Here is a 16,758-nt window from a genome sequence, read left to right on the forward strand (position 1 = left end):
AACCATGCATCTCATAGCGAGTTAATATTGAGAACATATAAAGAACTGCTGCTGCTGCTAAATCACTTCAGTCATGTCTGACTCTGTGTGACCCCATAGACGGCAGCCCACCAGGCTGCCCCGTCCCTGGGATTCTCCAGGCAAGAACACTGGAGTGGGTTGCCATTTCCTTTTCCAGTGCATGAAAGAACTGTTACAACTCAACAAAAATTAAAGTAAAAAATGGACAAAGGTCTTAAATAGACACTTGTCCAAAGATATGCAAATAGCCAGAAAGTGTATAAAAAAGATATTGAACATCACTAATCATAAGGACACTGCAAATCAAAATCTCATACACTATTACAAAACAATAAACATTGGGGAGGATGTGGAGAAATTGCTGGTGGAATTGTGAAATGATGTAGCTACTATGGAAAACAGTACAGAGGTTCCTCAAAAAATTAAAGCTAGAACTATCATATTCAGGTTCCCTCTGGTGGGCAGATGACTCCTATCCTCCTTCACAGGCCCACAGACTCAGGCATCTCTCACCACCTGCTTCTCTGTTGGTGTCGTTTAGTCACTCAGTTGTGTCCGACTCTTTGTGACCCCACAGACTGTACCAGCTCCTGTCTGTGGAATTTCCCAGCCAAGAATACTGGAGTGGATTGCCACTTCCTTCTCCACCTGCTTCTTTAGCAACTCTTTAGTCCTTCCAAGTCATCTAATTGCTCTAGCAACCAGGATATGTTTATAGACTCATATTTATTAAAAGGCTTGGCTTCTAATGCTCCATGCCTAGAGCCAGAGTCAAAAGCACGATGAGGTTATCACCTCACGTGGCTCAGAATGGCCATCATCAAAAAGTCTACAGACAACAAATGCAGGAGAGAGAGTGTGGAGAAAAGGGAATCCTCCTACACTGTTGGTGGGAACGTAAACTAGTACAACTACTATGGAGAACAGTATGGAAGTCCTTGAAAAACTAAACCTAGAACTACCATCAGTTCAGTCGCTCAGTCGTGTCTGACTCTTTGCGACCCCATGAATTGCAGCACGCCAGGCCTCCCTGTCCATCACCAACTCCTGGAGTTCACTCAGACTCACGTCCATCGAGTCAGTGATGCCATCCAGCCATCTCATCCTCTGTCATCCCCTTCTCCTCCTGCCCCCAATCCCTCCCAGCATCAGAGTCTTTTCCAATGAGTCAACTCTTCGCATGAGGTGGCCAAAGTACTGGAGTTTCAGCTTTAGCATCATTCCTTCCAAAGAAATCCCAGGGCTGATCTCCTTCAGAATGGACTGGTTGGATCTCCTTGCAGTCCAAGGGACGCTTAAGAGAACCAACACCACAGTTCAAAAGCATCATTTCTTCGGCGCTCAGCCTTCTTCACAGTCCAACTCTCACATCCATACATGACCACAGGAAAAACCACAGCCTTGACCAGACGGACCTTTGTTGGCAAAGTAATGTCTCTGCTTTTGAATATGCTATCTAGGTTGGTCATAACTTTCCTTCCAAGGAGTAAGCGTCTTTTAATTTCATGGCTGCAGTCACCATCTGCAGTGATTTTGGAGCCCCCAAAAATAAAGTCTGACACTGTTTCCACTGTTTTTCCATCTATTCCCCATGAAGTGATGGGACTGGATGCCATGATCTTCGTTTTCTGAATGTTGAGCTTTAAGCCAACTTTTTCACTCTCCACTTTCACTTTCATCAAGAGGCTTTTTAGTTCCTCTTCACTTTCTGCCATAAGGGTGGTTTCATCTGCATATCTGAGGTTACTGATATTTCTCCCAGCAATCCTGATTCCAGCTTGTGTTTCTTCCAGTCCAGCATTTCTCATGATGTACTCTGTATATAAGTTAAATAAGCAAAGTGACAATATACAGCCTTGACATACTCCTTTTCCTATTTGGAACCAGTCTGTTGTTCCATGTCCAGTTCTAACTGTTGCTTCCTGACCTGCATACAGATTTCTCAAGAGGCAGGTCAGGTGGTCTGGTATTCCCATCTCTTGAAGAATTTTCCAGTTTATTGTGATCCATAAGACCCAGCAATCCCACGCCTGGAAATATAATTTGAAAAGATACATACACACCAATGTTCATCACAGCACTATTCACAACAGCCAAGACATAGAAGCAACCTGAACATCCATCAACAAGAAGAATGGATAAAGAAGATATGGTACATATATACAGTGGAAAATAAATCAGCCATAAAAAAGAATGAAATGCCATTCGCAGCAACATGGACAGACCTAGAGATTATCATACAAAGAAAGTCATAAAGAGATAGACAAATATCATAGATGAATCATATGTGGAATTTAATTTTTAAAAATGATATGAATAAACTTATTTACAAAGTAGGAACAGACACTCAGATTTTGAAAACAAGCTTATGGTAACCAAAGGGGAAAGGCTGGGTGGGAGGCATAAATCAGGAGCTTGGGATTAACATACACACGACTATATAGAAAACAGATAACCAACAAGGGCCTGAGAACTCTACACAGTAACCTCTATGGGAAAAGAATCTGAAAAAGAAGGAATATATCTTTATGCATAATTGAAGCACTAAGCTGTACACTTGAAACTAATACAACACTGTAAATCAACTATATTCCAATAACATTTAAAAAATAAAAACAGAACTACCCTATGACCCAACAGTCACACTTCTGAATATATATCCAAAAGCACTGAAAACGTATCAGAGATATTTGCATATCCATGTTCACTGCAGCATTATTCACAACAGCCAAGAGATAGAAGCAATCTAAGTATCTGTTGATGGATCGGTGGATAGAGAAAATGAGGCATATACATACAGTAAAATATTTTTCAGCCTTAAAAAAAAAGAAGGAAGTCTTGTCACATGCTACAACATGCAGGAACCCTGAAGGCACTGCTGCAGGTGAAATAGATCAGTCCCAAAAAGACAAATACCACACTGTTCCACTTATCTAAGTATCTAAGAGTAGTCAAACTCTTACTAAGAGAAAACAAAATGGTTGCCAGGAGCTGGGGGAAGGACAGAGCTTCGGTTTTGCAAGACTTGAAAGTTCTAGAGATGAGTTTGGGTGAACTCCGGGAGTTGGTGATGGACAGGGAGGCCTGGCGTGCTGCGATTCATGGGGTTGCAAAGAGTCAGACACGACTGAGCAACTGAACTGAACTGAAAGTTCTAGAGATTTGCCACCCAACACGTGAACATACTTAATACTACTATACTGTGACTTAAAACTGTAAATACTTAAGTAAAAAAATAGTAAATCTTAGGTGCTTTTTTTTTATAAAAGTGTTTTTAAATTTTTTTTAAATTTTGTTGAAGTATGTGGGTTTTTTGGCCAAAATAATCACATCAGGTACTATAGAACTAAAGGCATTATTTTGGTGAATAATTTATATCCTCCTTAATGTACCAATATGCCTATTTTGTAAGAAATGTAAAACACATAATGAAGGAATATAACTCAATCGCATTATTCAAAGTTAAAGGATTAAGAAACCTTTCAGAGTTATTTCCTTTGTACTGAAATGTTCAATTATACCTGCTTGAGAATTTTTGTATGTAAAAATTATTACCATAAATTTACACTGTGTTTTTGAACAATGATTTTCAAACTGCATTCCATGGAGTAAAAGTTTCCACGCTTTAAAAGAACCTAAAAACCCTTTTATAATTTTATGATCTCAGCCATAATGTTATATCAGTATAACAGACTACAAATTCTTTCTTTAGGAGACCCTGGGTCCTGCTCCTGGGTATTCCTTAGTTCAATCCATGTTTACAGAGCTGTAGTGGCATTTTCTGTAGATAAATTGACTCATTCGGCAACTGAACTTTCCTGAGAAAGATTCTGGCCCATCCTCATAAAGCATCCTGCTCAACACTTAACCAACAATGTAAACAAGTTCACTGTGGGCAGCCCTCAGAGCTAGGCTGCATTCACAGCTGCTCAATGATTGTTCAACACTCCATTGACAAACAGTGTTTAGAATGGAGCCCACAGATTTTGCCAGTCAGTCGATTTTCTAGGCTGGAGATGCTGAGGAGATTGAGGGAAGGGAAAATGTGCCAGCTCACGTTAGGAGTGTGTTCACAGCCGGCTGTCCTCTATTTCCATCTTTACTCTGAATACCTCAACACGATCCTTGGATTTAGCCAGACTGTAGGGACTCCACTACCTACCTGGAGAGCTGGTTTAACTAACTTGAGCACGTCTTAAAATGGCCTCTGAAACAAAATATGAAATTAAGGGGAACTCCCTGGTGATCCAGTGGTTAGGGCTCTGTGATTCCACTGCAGGGAATGAAATGAATGAAAGGAATGAAATGAAGAAAACGTTGAACGGACAAGGATGAGAACACAGTTCTGTGACCCACTGTTAGAAATGTGCCCCCAATAATGTACATTTGACAGCAACCTCTGAAAAAATGAATCTTACTCCACCTAACTCTATGAACGTCAATTTCTCCTTTCCCAATTCTGCTATTAACACAAAACGAAAGCTTACTCTCTGCCAAAATTCAGCTGAACCAAATCTACTCCATTTTCCCAACCCACCAGTCAGAACTCTGTCAAAAGAGATTAGATTAGCATTAGATGACTTCACAGGGAGTTTATGCTGCAGATGGGTGACAACTTCCTCTTCGGTTTATAAATAATCTGTCTTATCTAGAATGAGCACTAAACCTGTGTTTCTCAAGGTCTTTCAGTTTCTTCACCAAGAGTCACAGCCCTGGGAGCAGGCTTCCAGGAGGGTTCTCTACACCATCGAGAAGATAAAGGTAGAGACAGGTTGAAGGAACAAACAACAGGAAATCCAGATGAATGCTTGATTACTGTTATCTCCAGCAGGGCTTCTCATGCTTTAATTACCCGGGGATCTTGTTAACATGCAGATTCTGATGCAGAAGATCTGATAGGAGCCTGAGATTCTGCATTTGCTAATAGGCTCCCAGACAGAGCTGATGGGATAGCCAAAGACCACACTTAGTGTAACAAGGTACTAAGTCTCCATGAACCAGGCTTGGAGCATTCCTGAATTGTTCTAAATGTCAAAGATACGATAAAAACAAGCACTGACCCAGGATGTAAAACAGGAGCAGCATGCTGCAGTGGAAAGGGGGCCGGGCTGGATCAGAGGACATTTGTTTTAGGCTCAGCACAGCCATGTCTTGGCTACTGGACTCTTGGTCAAACCACTTTGCTTTCTCAGGCCTCCAACTATAAAGTGAGGGGTAGGGAGCCACAGCTTAGATGACCTCAAAAGTCCTTTCTTAACCAGTGTCTAGCCACCAGGGAAGTACCAGTGGGTTTATAGATTAATTAAATAAACTTGAGTTTAAAGAATCAGCAGGAATTCCATTTTGGGCATCATGGCAGATTAAATTTCCAAAGAAACAATCTCAATACAGAGCCTCTAAAACTGCTGGATTACTGAAAACTTCACATGCTTGGCTGAGGTGATGGAAAAGTAAGGGAAGGTCTTGGAAGAGAGAAACCAAGAAGTCAGCAAGGCACTGGAGGCTTTTCCCAACTGTCTGAGCAGCAGAGCCTGAATTCAGGAGGGGACTGAGATGGGGAGAGGGAAGGAGCAGAAAAAGCTAGGATCCCTAAAGTAACAGCCTCTAGGGGTGAACATCCGTTGGATCACAGAAAAAGCAAGAGAATACCAGAAAAACATCTGTTTTATTGATTACGTGAAAGCCTTTGACTGTGTAGATCACAACCAGCTGTGGAAAATTCTTCAAGAAATGGGAATACCAGACCACCTTACCTGCGTCCTGAGAAATCTGTATGCAGGTCAAGAAGCAACAGTTAGAACCAGACACGGAACAACAGACTGGTTCCAAATTGGGAAAGGAGTACGTCAAGGCTGTATATTGTCACCCTGCTTATTTTAACTTATATGCAGAGTATATCATGCAAAATGCCGTGCTCGACGGAACACAAGCTGGAATCAAGACTGCCAGAAGAAATATCAATAACCTCAGATACACAGATGATGCCACCCTTATGGAAGAAATGAAGAACTAAAACGTCTCTTGATGAAAGAGAGAGAGAGTGAAAAAGCTGGCTTAAAACTCAACATTCAAAAAATTAAGATCATGGCATCTGGTCCCATCACTCAATTGTTTCCCTATCTATTTGCCATGAAAACAGTGCGAGACTTTATTTTTGGGGGGCTCCAAAATCACTGCAGATGGTGATTGCAGCCATGAAATTAAAAGACGCTTACCCCCTGGAAGAACAGCTATGACCAACCTGCTGCTGCTGCTGCTAAGTCGCTTCAGTCGTGTCCAACTCTGTGCAACCCCATAGACAGCAGCCCACCAGGCTCCCCGTCCCTGGAATTCTCCAGGCAAGAATACTGGAGTGGGATGCCATTTCCTTCTCCAATGCATGAAAGTGAAAAGTGAAAGTGAAGTCGCTCAGTCGTGTCCGACTCTTAGCAACCCCATGGACTATAGCCTACCAGGCTCCTCCATCCATGGGACTTTCCAGGCAAGAGTACTGGAGTGGGGTGCCATTGCCTTCTCCAATGACCAACCTAGACAGCATATTAAAAAGCAGAGACATTACTTGTCCAACAAAGGTCCATCTAGTCAAGGCTATGGTTTTTCCAGTGGTCATGTATGGATGTGAGAGTTGGATCATAAAGAAACTTGAGCGCTGAAGAATTGATGCTTTTGAACTGTTATTTTGGAGAAGGCTGTTGAGAGTCCCTTAGACTGCAAGGAGAGCAAACCAGGCAACCCTATTCATATTCATTGGAAGGATTGATACTGAAGCTGAAACTCCAATACTTTGTCCATCTGATGCGAAGAACTGACTCATGTGAAAAGACCCTGATGCTGGGAAAGATTGAAGACAGGAGGAGAAGGGGATGAGAGAGGATGAGATGGTTGGATGGCATCACCGACTTGATGGATATGAGTTTGAACAAGATCTGGAGATAGTGGGGAGCCTGGACAGGGAAGCCTGGCGTGCTGCAGTTCATGGGGTCGCAAACAGTTGGACACGACTGAGCGACTGAACTGAGGGTGAAAATAAAAAACCACCCACCATATCTTCCCAGAGGGATATTGCAGGACCTTGGCCCCGGGCAGGGGACATAGTAAGTCTCCTTTACAGCCTGAGACTACAAGCCTGCCTTAACACGTATTAGGGTTAGAATTCACACTACCTACTTAACCCAGTAACACTCAGAGCAAACAAGACCAGTTCTGTCTCCCCCAATCCCAGGCACATACACATGCAAACACTTTCTGGAAAAACACTCATTAAACCGAGATCTCCAAGAATAAATTCAAAGAGGCCACCATTGAAAACCATTAAATGAAGAAGTAAAATGACTAAATGAAGGTCAGTACAAGCAGCAGACCACTAGTCAAACCTGTAAAGTCTACAGTTAATTTATTTTCTGCATCTGTTCATTACAAGAATAGTGCTTAGTTTCTCAGTTGTGTCTGACTCTGCAACCCCATGAACTGTAGCCCACCAGGCTCCTCTCTTCATGGAGTTTCCTAGGCAAGAATACTGGAGTGGGTTGCCATTTCCTTCTCCAGAGGAACTTTCCAAGCCAGGGATTGAACCTGGGTCTCCTGCATTATAGGCAGATTCTTTACCATCTGACGAGCTTCCCTGGTAGCTCAGACGGTAAAGCGTCTGCCTACAATGCAGGAGATCCAGGTTCGATCCCTGGGTGGGGAAGATCCCCTGGAGAAGGAAATAGCAACCCACTCCAGTACTCTTGCCTGGAAAATCCTATGGACCAAGGAGCCCGGTAGGCTACAGTCCATGGGGTCGCAGAGAGTCGGATACGACTGAGCGACTTCACGTCACTTTACCATCTGAGCCACCAGGGGAAGCCTGATCATTACAAGAATTAAAGAAATAGGACATCAAAAACACAAAAGATCAGACTTTTATAAAAAAATGATCAAGGCAGCTGTAAGTGAACCAAATGAAATTAGGAATTTAAAAATATAGTAAGTGAAATTAGTTAATTCCTTGGGTGTCCAGTGGTTAGGACTCGGCACTTTTACTGCCAAGGAAGGGCCTGAGTTCAACCACTGGTTGGGGAACTAAGATCCCATAAGCCACGCGGGGAAGCCAAAAACAGGAAAAAAAAAAAAAAAAAGAAAGTGAAATTAAAACCTTGGTGCAAATTAGGCAACTAGTGAAAAAGTAAGAGGTAAGATGGATTTAAATAAACTACATGCAACACAGAAAAATCAAGATACATATGAAACAGTTGTTATGAGAGATCAGGGGCTTAAGGAGCTGAGCTGAAGATCTAGCTACAAATTTTCCAAAACTATTTCAGCTTGAGGAGCCCCAACTAGCAGAGATGAACCGAAGGAAGCGTCTATGCAGACAAACAGCAAAACAGTACAAAGAAAAGACCTTACAAGCAGCCAGAGAAAGGGCAGATTCCTAACAATGAGACTTGAACAACAGGGGTGTGTTGCAGGCTAATCTCCCCAAATAGAAGGTGGCCCCCTACAAAGCTCCATGGAAACCTGTTCAGTCTTGTGTTATGGCAACAGTCTGGGTCAACAAGGCTTGGACCCCAGTGTCTTAATCATGCCAGAGAAAGTGCTGGCAAGCCCCTAACCATGTTTACAGATACACAGACCCTGCCTCATCCACTGTGTCATGCAGACTCAAGTTCCAGGCTGAGATAGCCCCTGAGCAAGCCAGGGGAGGGGCCAGGCCAACCCATGGCACTAAAGTTGCATGGGACCTGGAGAGCAAGGCTCCATCACAGCATAACAACACCTCTGTATCCTGGCCCTCGGTCACCCCACGGGGCCCAGGCTCCTCCTGAAGTGTGAAGCCTGACCCTGCTGGGGGCTAAGAGCCACACCCAGAGGGCAGGGCACACAGGTTACTGATCTATCTGTACTTTGTTGGGTCTTCTCTCCCCCATCCAATGTTGCTCCAACAAGTCGCATGCATATTACAGGATCTTCAAAATGCTGAGAGAATTAAACAACCAGCAAAATTGATTTTCAAAACAAGGGCCATATAGGGACATGTTCAGGCAGACAAAAACAAACATACTTTACTATCATCAGACCCCCATCATCAGGGGAACTCCTCAAGGACATTCTTCAGGAGAGAGAAAATTCTATAGGGAAGACACATGCAAGAAGGAATGCCAAGACAATGAAAGATATGCATGTAAACTATACATGTATTAACGAGACAATGATACTGTCTGATTAAAATATAGATTGCAAATACTGGACAATAGCAGACTATAATTTAAAATGGGACAAAAGGAGCTAAGTGTCCCAAGGTCCTTATATTGTTAGGAAGGAGGGTAAAGAGAATGATTGGCCTCAGACCTTAGTTCAGTTCAGTCACTCAGTGACCTTAGTTTTCTGAATGTTGAGCTTTAAGCCAGCTTTTTCACTCTCCTCTTTCACTTTCATCAAGAGGCTTTTTAGTTCCTCTTTACTTTCTGCCATAAGGGTGGTGTTATCTGCATATCTGAGGTTATTGATATTTCTCCCAGAAATCTTGATTCCAGCTTGTGCTTCTTCCAGCCCAGCGTTTCTCATGATGTACTCTGCATGTAAGTTAAATAAGCAGGGTGACGATATACAGCCTTGACGTACTCCTTTTCCTATTTGGAACCAGTCTGTTGTTCCATGTCCAGTTTTCACTGTTGCTTCCTGACCTGCATACAGATTTCTCAAGAGGCAGGTCAGGTGGTCTGGTATTCCCATCTCTTTCAGAATTTTCCACAGTTTATTGTGATCCACACAGTCAAAGGCTTTGGCAGACCTTAAGTTAAACATAAATGTTAAAATTTCAAGGAAAAGCACTAGAAAAACCAGAAACAGAATATATAACTTCCACATTCTTCAGGAAAAATGAAAGGGAACAAAGGGATCTTGCTAGTTAATCCAAGAAAAGGAAAAAATAAGATAAAAAAGTAAAAATGATTCCAAATATATCTGCAATATTAACAAATATAAGTGGGCCAATCTGTGAAGAAATATCAGAAAGAATAAAAAGTTCAACTACAAACTACAAGAAATTAGCTTAAAATCTAAGGATAAGAAAAGTTGAAAGTAAAAGAATGAAAACATATATAATGCAAACAACCCAAAGAAAATATAGCTATATTAATAGCAGACAAAATAGAAAAAAATTATTACTAGATGGAGTTCATTGTATGTTGATGAAAAACTTAATTTGCTAAGACATCAATTCTAAGGTTAAGTAGACTTAATAACATACCCTGAAAATAGTTACAGTGAAGTTGATAGAAATACAAAATGAACTTAGCATCATGAACCCTCTCTCAATCAGAAAAATAATTCATTAAGGAAATAAAAGATCTAAACAATTAATAAGCTTAATGTTAATACATACACAGGATATTGTAACAATATTAATATAAATCTATCTTCAACATCCTATTGAATATTTGTGAAAACTGACTACATATTGTTATAATACAAAATTTCAAACTATTATACAGACCTTATTCACTGAGCACAGATTAACAAATTAAAAGAAGATAATTTAAAAATCTTATGAAGTTGGAAAATCTGAAGTTGGAAATGTTGAATATCTGATGAGTAAAAAATGATACCACAACAGTATTTAGGGGAAAAAAAGCAATGAATTCATTAAATGATCATTTCCATTTTACATCATTTAAAAAACCATACAGCAAACACACTCAAAATCCATTTGTGTGTAGATTCTGGTGTCTTTTTAAATGGTAGCCACTTTGGAAGAAGTTAAATTGAGACAGTAAGAAGGGAATAAGGTGACAGGTATTTCCAGTAAAGCCAATGTAAATTTTAAGTTAACCAAAAAATTTGCAACATTTATTTTTACTCTGTTTTTTGGTTATGTAAGAAAAATAAATCCTATTTCTTTACATCATAGTTATGTCAATTTCTCTCAGCCCATCAGTGTTCCTGGCGGCTAATTGAGTGCTGATTCTGAGTTTATTTTCGACACCTGGCAAACTCCACAGAGGTATGAAAGGAACAGGATGAACAGTCTTTAAAACGAATGATTAAACCAGACTATAACAAATCAGTTTTCCTTCTCAGCAATTATTTTTAGTATAACAAATACAGACACACTGACAAACATATTAAGTAACAGATTTTATATCAGGCAAGAAATTTAACATCAGCATAACCAAGAGAATTATGCACAGATAGAATGTTTGAAGCAAAGCTGAAATCTGAGATATGCCTGTAAAATGATGAATGTAATTTGTGAGCCCAATATAGTATTCATGATCGTCATGTTTTAGCCTGGAAGGACAGCTTTCAAGCCACAGCTAAGTAATTTGTTCTGAAACTGTAGACAGAAAACTGACTCTTTCCCAGTAGGGACAAGCCTCAACTGTCTCAATTTCTCTATCACCTTAAAAGAAAATAGCTGTGGTCCCACCACACCACTCCTAGACCTGAAGATAAAAAATATGTAACAATTAGCTTACTCCATCCTAAAGGAGATCAGTCCTGGGTGTTCATTGGAAGGACTGATGCTAAAACTGCTACTCCAATACTTTGGCCACCTGATGCGAAGAGCTGACTCATTTGAAAAGACCCTGATGCTGGGAAAGATTGAGGGCAGGAGGAGAAGGGGACGACAGAGGATGAGATGGTTGCATGGCATGACCAACTGGATGGACATGAGTTTGAGTGAACTCTGGGAGTTGGCGATGGACAGGGAGGCCTGGCATGCTGTTGGTTCATGGGATTGCAAAGAGTCGGACACAACTGAGCAACTGAACTGAACTGAAATCCTGAAATAGAAATATCTAAATAGTGGTAGTTTGTAGAATTCCCTCGTATGTTAACCCACTATACACATCTACCATTCCCAACAATTCCAAGACATGTGAACTGTCTTTAGATTTTTACATTTATCTTCATTAACACATGCAAAGGACATTTCAGAACACCAGTGAGATCAATATGGTTTCTTCCATCTAAGTCTTAACCAGAAGAACAGAGTATTTAGTTTGAATAGCCAATTAGCTCTTTGTTTTCTAATAGTGAAAACTACCCAAAGCTTTACTTTAAAGCATCATCAATAATTGATACCTCTCTACCGCTGTTTAAACCGGAAACCTGAGAGTGGGACTGCTGTTTAGCAAGTAAAAATACAGGACAACAGTTAAGTTGGAACTTCAGATAAGTTACAAAAATTTTTTCGTACAAGTATGTACCACATATCACATGCGACATACTGGAAGATTTTTCACTGTTCACCTGAAATTCGAATTTAACTGGGCGTCCTGTATTTTATCAGACAACTCTAAGCTAGAATTCTCCCTCTGTTACCTCTCACATGCAGTCCATCCCAACAAGGCTTATCGATTCTCCCTCCTAAAAACATCTAAAATCCATCCACTTTTCTCCATTTCTTCTGCCATCACATTGGTCTAAGCCACCAATCTAAGAATTTCCCAACTGCCTCTCTGCTTCTACTTCTGTAGAAATACCACTTTCTCTAAAAGTATCAGCATTAACTTTATACTAAAAGAAATAAAAGCTAACTTCAAGTTTCCCCTTTCCGGGTCATTATTGAGTAGCTGAATAGCAGCAACCTAAACTCTCTTAAGCAGCATCAGAGGGACCCATGAAATCGCAGCTCTGAAGAGTGAGGACTTTTCAGGGGTGATCTCTGAAACAGCTCCAAGAAAAGTAGCAGTTCTCTTGGGTGTGTCCAAGTCAATGACCTCTATCAATCATCTTGCTAAATGGTGTTTATTGCTACAAAGAGATAAGCTAAGAAAATCTGTGCAGCCACAAGTAAATCAGTAGTTCAATAAAGCTGGTTTAAAACACTCTTGTCTTTCAGAAAGAATTCCAAGATTTAGAAAGAGACTGCTTGATTGTGAGATATTCCTGTCCTTCAAACTGCTATTCTAAGAAACCATCCTGGTTAGTCTGCCCATCAACCCAAGGTTGCAAAGCCACAGAGCAGAGCACTAGAGAATTTAGGTAGTCGGTAAGTAAGAGGCAAGTGAAAAAACTGTGGCACTGACTTTTTCACATTACCGATGCTCAAGAACAGTTGCCATCTCCTGACTAATGAATAATAAGTATTTTGGTTGTGCGAGCTACAGAGAGCGCAGCTAACCTGTCATGCTGCGTGATCAATGGATAGCAACAAAGCGGATTATACAGAGAAATGCCAGTGCAGACTTTAAAGATTTGTGTGATACTGCAGAGCTGTACCAGCTAACCAAATTAAACACAAATTACTGCCCTGGAAGTAACTGGCAGAAAACAGGTTTCTCTGTATATCAAAGAGGCCCCTGGAATTGTTACAAATGACTCTTAGATCATAGAACACGATGGCAATTCAAGTGTTTCAAAGTTCTTACAATGTAAATTTGAACATTCATCTATTTAATACAGAATACCCAGTCTTAATGTGGTTGGCACTGAACAAAGAAACTATTCAAGCTGTCGCCACATGAAACAAGCATTCAAAGGGGAAGTCAGAACAGCCTCTTATGAGAGTGAGTTCCTTTATTGAGGATCCAGTTATTATTATTCAATAAACAAGCCTTTCTGTGGATAAAACCTAATGATGCCACCAAAATCGTTCTTGGAAGCCCCATCCAAGATACAGCTTTTGGTATGTCTTCTTCCCTACAGTGGAAAATAGAATTTCAGCCTCCGGACACCCTGGCAGAGGCGGGTGGAAATTAGCAATTGGAAAGAGGTATGAATGGTTGCACCGGGTCCAGTCAATCTCTAGAAAAAGAAGCATGGATGCTGCAAGAACAGGTAACCCTTAACGCCTGCACTTGTATTTCATGTATAATCTGTTTTGTGGGTCTCCACTGATCACACAACGTGACAAGCTGGCAGCACTTACGGCTCCACGACCAAAATACGTGTAAAACGATTCATTCCCAGTTTCTGTCGGCACCTGGGACCGACAGAAACAGCAAGCTGTTTCCGTCACACGAAATACACTGGAAACTGGCTTACAGCAGAAGTGAGCTTATAAAGGGCTTCCCTTGGAGAAACCGAGGATCAGAAACTCTGAATCCTAACTGTTCTGAGACCATTTCAGCCTCCGCCCGCGGGACCCCGAATCCCCCCGGGATGCGCTTTCACAAGCACTCATAAGAAGGTCCACTGCTCGGCGGAGGACGTCTGGGGCGCGGGGGAGCTGGACGCCGGCTTTTCTCCGAATAAGGCCGCTCTTTGAGGCTCTCTCCCGGCCCAGGAGGGCAGAGAGCGGCCCGGGCATATGCTTTGGGGCTGAACTTGGGATGGGAGCACCTGCGTCTGCCCCGCGGGCGGGTGGTCGCCAACCCGCGCGGTGTCGCCCGAGCGAACAGCCCGGGACCGAGTGCGGAGATCCGATGCCCGGGACCGGGGGAAGAGGGCCCGCCGAGCCCGCTTACACCCCGCTCCCACCCACCCTCCGACCCCTGACCCCTTCCGGGTGAGCCGGGCCGCGGCGGCGGGACCCGCGTGGCCGCCCGGGCTTGGGGTTCCGGCGCGGGATGGGCCCGGCCCGGCACCCGCTCCTGCTCCGCGGTCCCGGCGGCGGCCCGGCCTCTGCGCTCCCCGGCGGGCGCTCACCTCTCCCTGGAGTAGAGCTGCAGCTGCTGCTCGCGCTGCCTCTTCCGGGTGAACGCCATGGAGGGCGGGCGGGGCGCGCGGCTCCAGCTCGGGTTCCGCGGCGCCGCCGCCGGCCGAGAGGTTGGGAGCCCGGGAGGCGGGCCGGGCACGGCGGGCCTGCGGGCCCCACGAGGAGAGCGCGCCTGCGGCCTGGCGTCCCGAGCCCGCGCTCAGCGCCGCATCCCCGCCGCGTGGGGCCTCGGCCGTGACTCAGGTCGGAGGAGGGGCGGGCGCTCGCCCGAGGCGCCCAGGACCCAGGGCCCGGCCTGGGGTCCGTCCCTCCGCCCCAAATCGCCGCCCCGCGGCTCCATTTCACTGCTTTTCCTCATGAAGACGGAAGCCCACCCTGAACTAAGTCAGCGTGTGGGCCACGGAGGTTCTAAATAACATTTGAGTCTTTAATTGAAATAACTAGTCACATGATTCTCTTTTTGCTAACAGCTGTGTTTGAGATGCAACTTACACGCGAAACAATTCAGCCATTTAGAGTGTACCAATCAGTGGTTTTTAGTATATTCACAGATATGTCCAACTATTCGTGCAGCTGAAATCCAGCAGGACCCTGGAGGGAGGGGGCAGGGTGGCTCCTGGCTACAAAAGCCTTTCTGGGTCCCTGTTTATGTTTGAAGAAAAATGCTTTAGTCTCCTAGGCCTTCCCTGAGTTCCCAAGGGCAGCTTCATGCAGTTACTAACCAGGGCAGAGGGAAGCAGAGACGAAGGGAAAGCAGTCCAACACGGTGCAGAGCAGAGTCCTAGCTCCTCCTCAGGATGAAGCCAGTGCAGCTGAGCTCTGCTACCCGGATAAGGCCCCCGGATCAGGGGGACGATGCTAACTTCTGGCTGCCCACAGGACTTCCCTCTTCCCTCACCACCAAACAATGAGAAGAAAGGCAAACACCCTTCCTCCCACAGCCCACATTTTGCCTATGAACACTCTTCCCTGAAACCTACTTGGTCTAGCAATAGATGCTCTGAGTTCAGAAGAGTCACCTCGGCTGGAAAAAAGGCCAGAAAACAGCTTGCAAGTTTACTTCATTCAGTTAAACATTAGCGACTGATGTGACCCTGATGATGGAGAGTGACAAAGATTCCCTGCCGGAGCGAACTCCAGCCTTGCCACTTTGAGCCTTCCTCTCCACCAGGCCTTGGCCTAGAAAACCACAGACTCTCAGATCAGATCAGATCAGATCAGTCACTCAGTCGTGTCCAACTCTTTGCGAACCCATGAATCGCAGCACGCCAGGCCTCCCTGTCCATCACCAACTCCCGGAGTTCACTCAGACTCATGTCCATCGAGTCAGTGATGTCATCCAGCCATCTCATCCTCTGTCATCCCCTTCTCCTCCTGCCCCCAATCCCTCCCAGCATCAGAGTCTTTTCCAATGAGTCAAGTCTTCACATGAAGTGGCCAAAGTACTGGAGTTTCAGCTTTAGCATCATTCTTTCCAAAGAAATCCCAGGGCTGGTCTCCTTCAGAATGGACTGGTTGGATCTCCTACCAGTCCAAGGGACTCTCAAGAGTCTTCTCCAACACCACAGTTCTAAAGCATCAATTCTTCAGTGCTCAGCTTTCTTCACAGTCCAACTCTCACATCCATACATGACCACAGGAAAAACCATAGCCTTGACTAGACAGACCTTTGTTGGCAAAGTAATGTCTCTGCTTTTGAATATGCTATCTAGGTTGGTCATAACTTTCCTTCCAAGGAGTAAGCGTCTTTTAATTTCATGGCTGCAGTCACCATCTGTAGTGATTTTGGAGCCCAGAAAAATAAAGTCTGACACTGTTTCCACTGTTTCCCCATCTATTTGCCATGAAGTGGTGGGACCAGATGCCATGATCTTCGTTTTCTGAATGTTGAGCTTTAAGCCAACTTTTTCACTCTCCTCTTTCACTTTCATCAAGAGGCTTTTGAGTTCCTCTTCAGCACATATGATTTTGCCTGCCACAGTACAAGACCTGTACAAACAGAAGCAGTTTCTGACTACCCAGGCCTCATCCCTGGGTATCCCCAGCTCCCCTGAAGTGCCTATCTGAGGAGGCTTAAGGCTTCCCAGAGGATTTACTATTTATTGTAGCCAACACCTGGGGCTTCCCTGGTGGCTCAGTGGTTAAGA

The 16,758-nt window shown here is 43.5% G+C and overlaps 1 protein-coding gene and 1 non-coding gene across 2 annotated transcripts in view; one reads left to right on the plus strand and one right to left on the minus strand.

Annotated features, from left to right (window-relative positions):
* NSMAF (neutral sphingomyelinase activation associated factor) overlaps positions 1-14,941 on the minus strand; it is a 66,509-nt gene extending 51,568 nt beyond the window's left edge. The window contains exon 1 of the mRNA XM_019973742.2: positions 14,602-14,941. Coding sequence (XP_019829301.2) covers positions 14,602-14,660 — 59 coding nt within the window. The 5' untranslated portion in view covers positions 14,661-14,941. The remainder of the gene's footprint in view (positions 1-14,601) is intronic.
* TRNAC-ACA (transfer RNA cysteine (anticodon ACA)) lies at positions 7,640-7,711 on the plus strand. Its single transcript has one exon. It is a non-coding gene; the product is annotated as a tRNA-Cys (tRNA).
* Positions 14,942-16,758: the final 1,817 nt, after the last annotated feature.

Source organism: Bos indicus, chromosome 14 (assembly GCF_029378745.1).
Source record: "Bos indicus isolate NIAB-ARS_2022 breed Sahiwal x Tharparkar chromosome 14, NIAB-ARS_B.indTharparkar_mat_pri_1.0, whole genome shotgun sequence".
Classification (NCBI taxonomy): Eukaryota; Metazoa; Chordata; class Mammalia; order Artiodactyla; family Bovidae; genus Bos; species Bos indicus.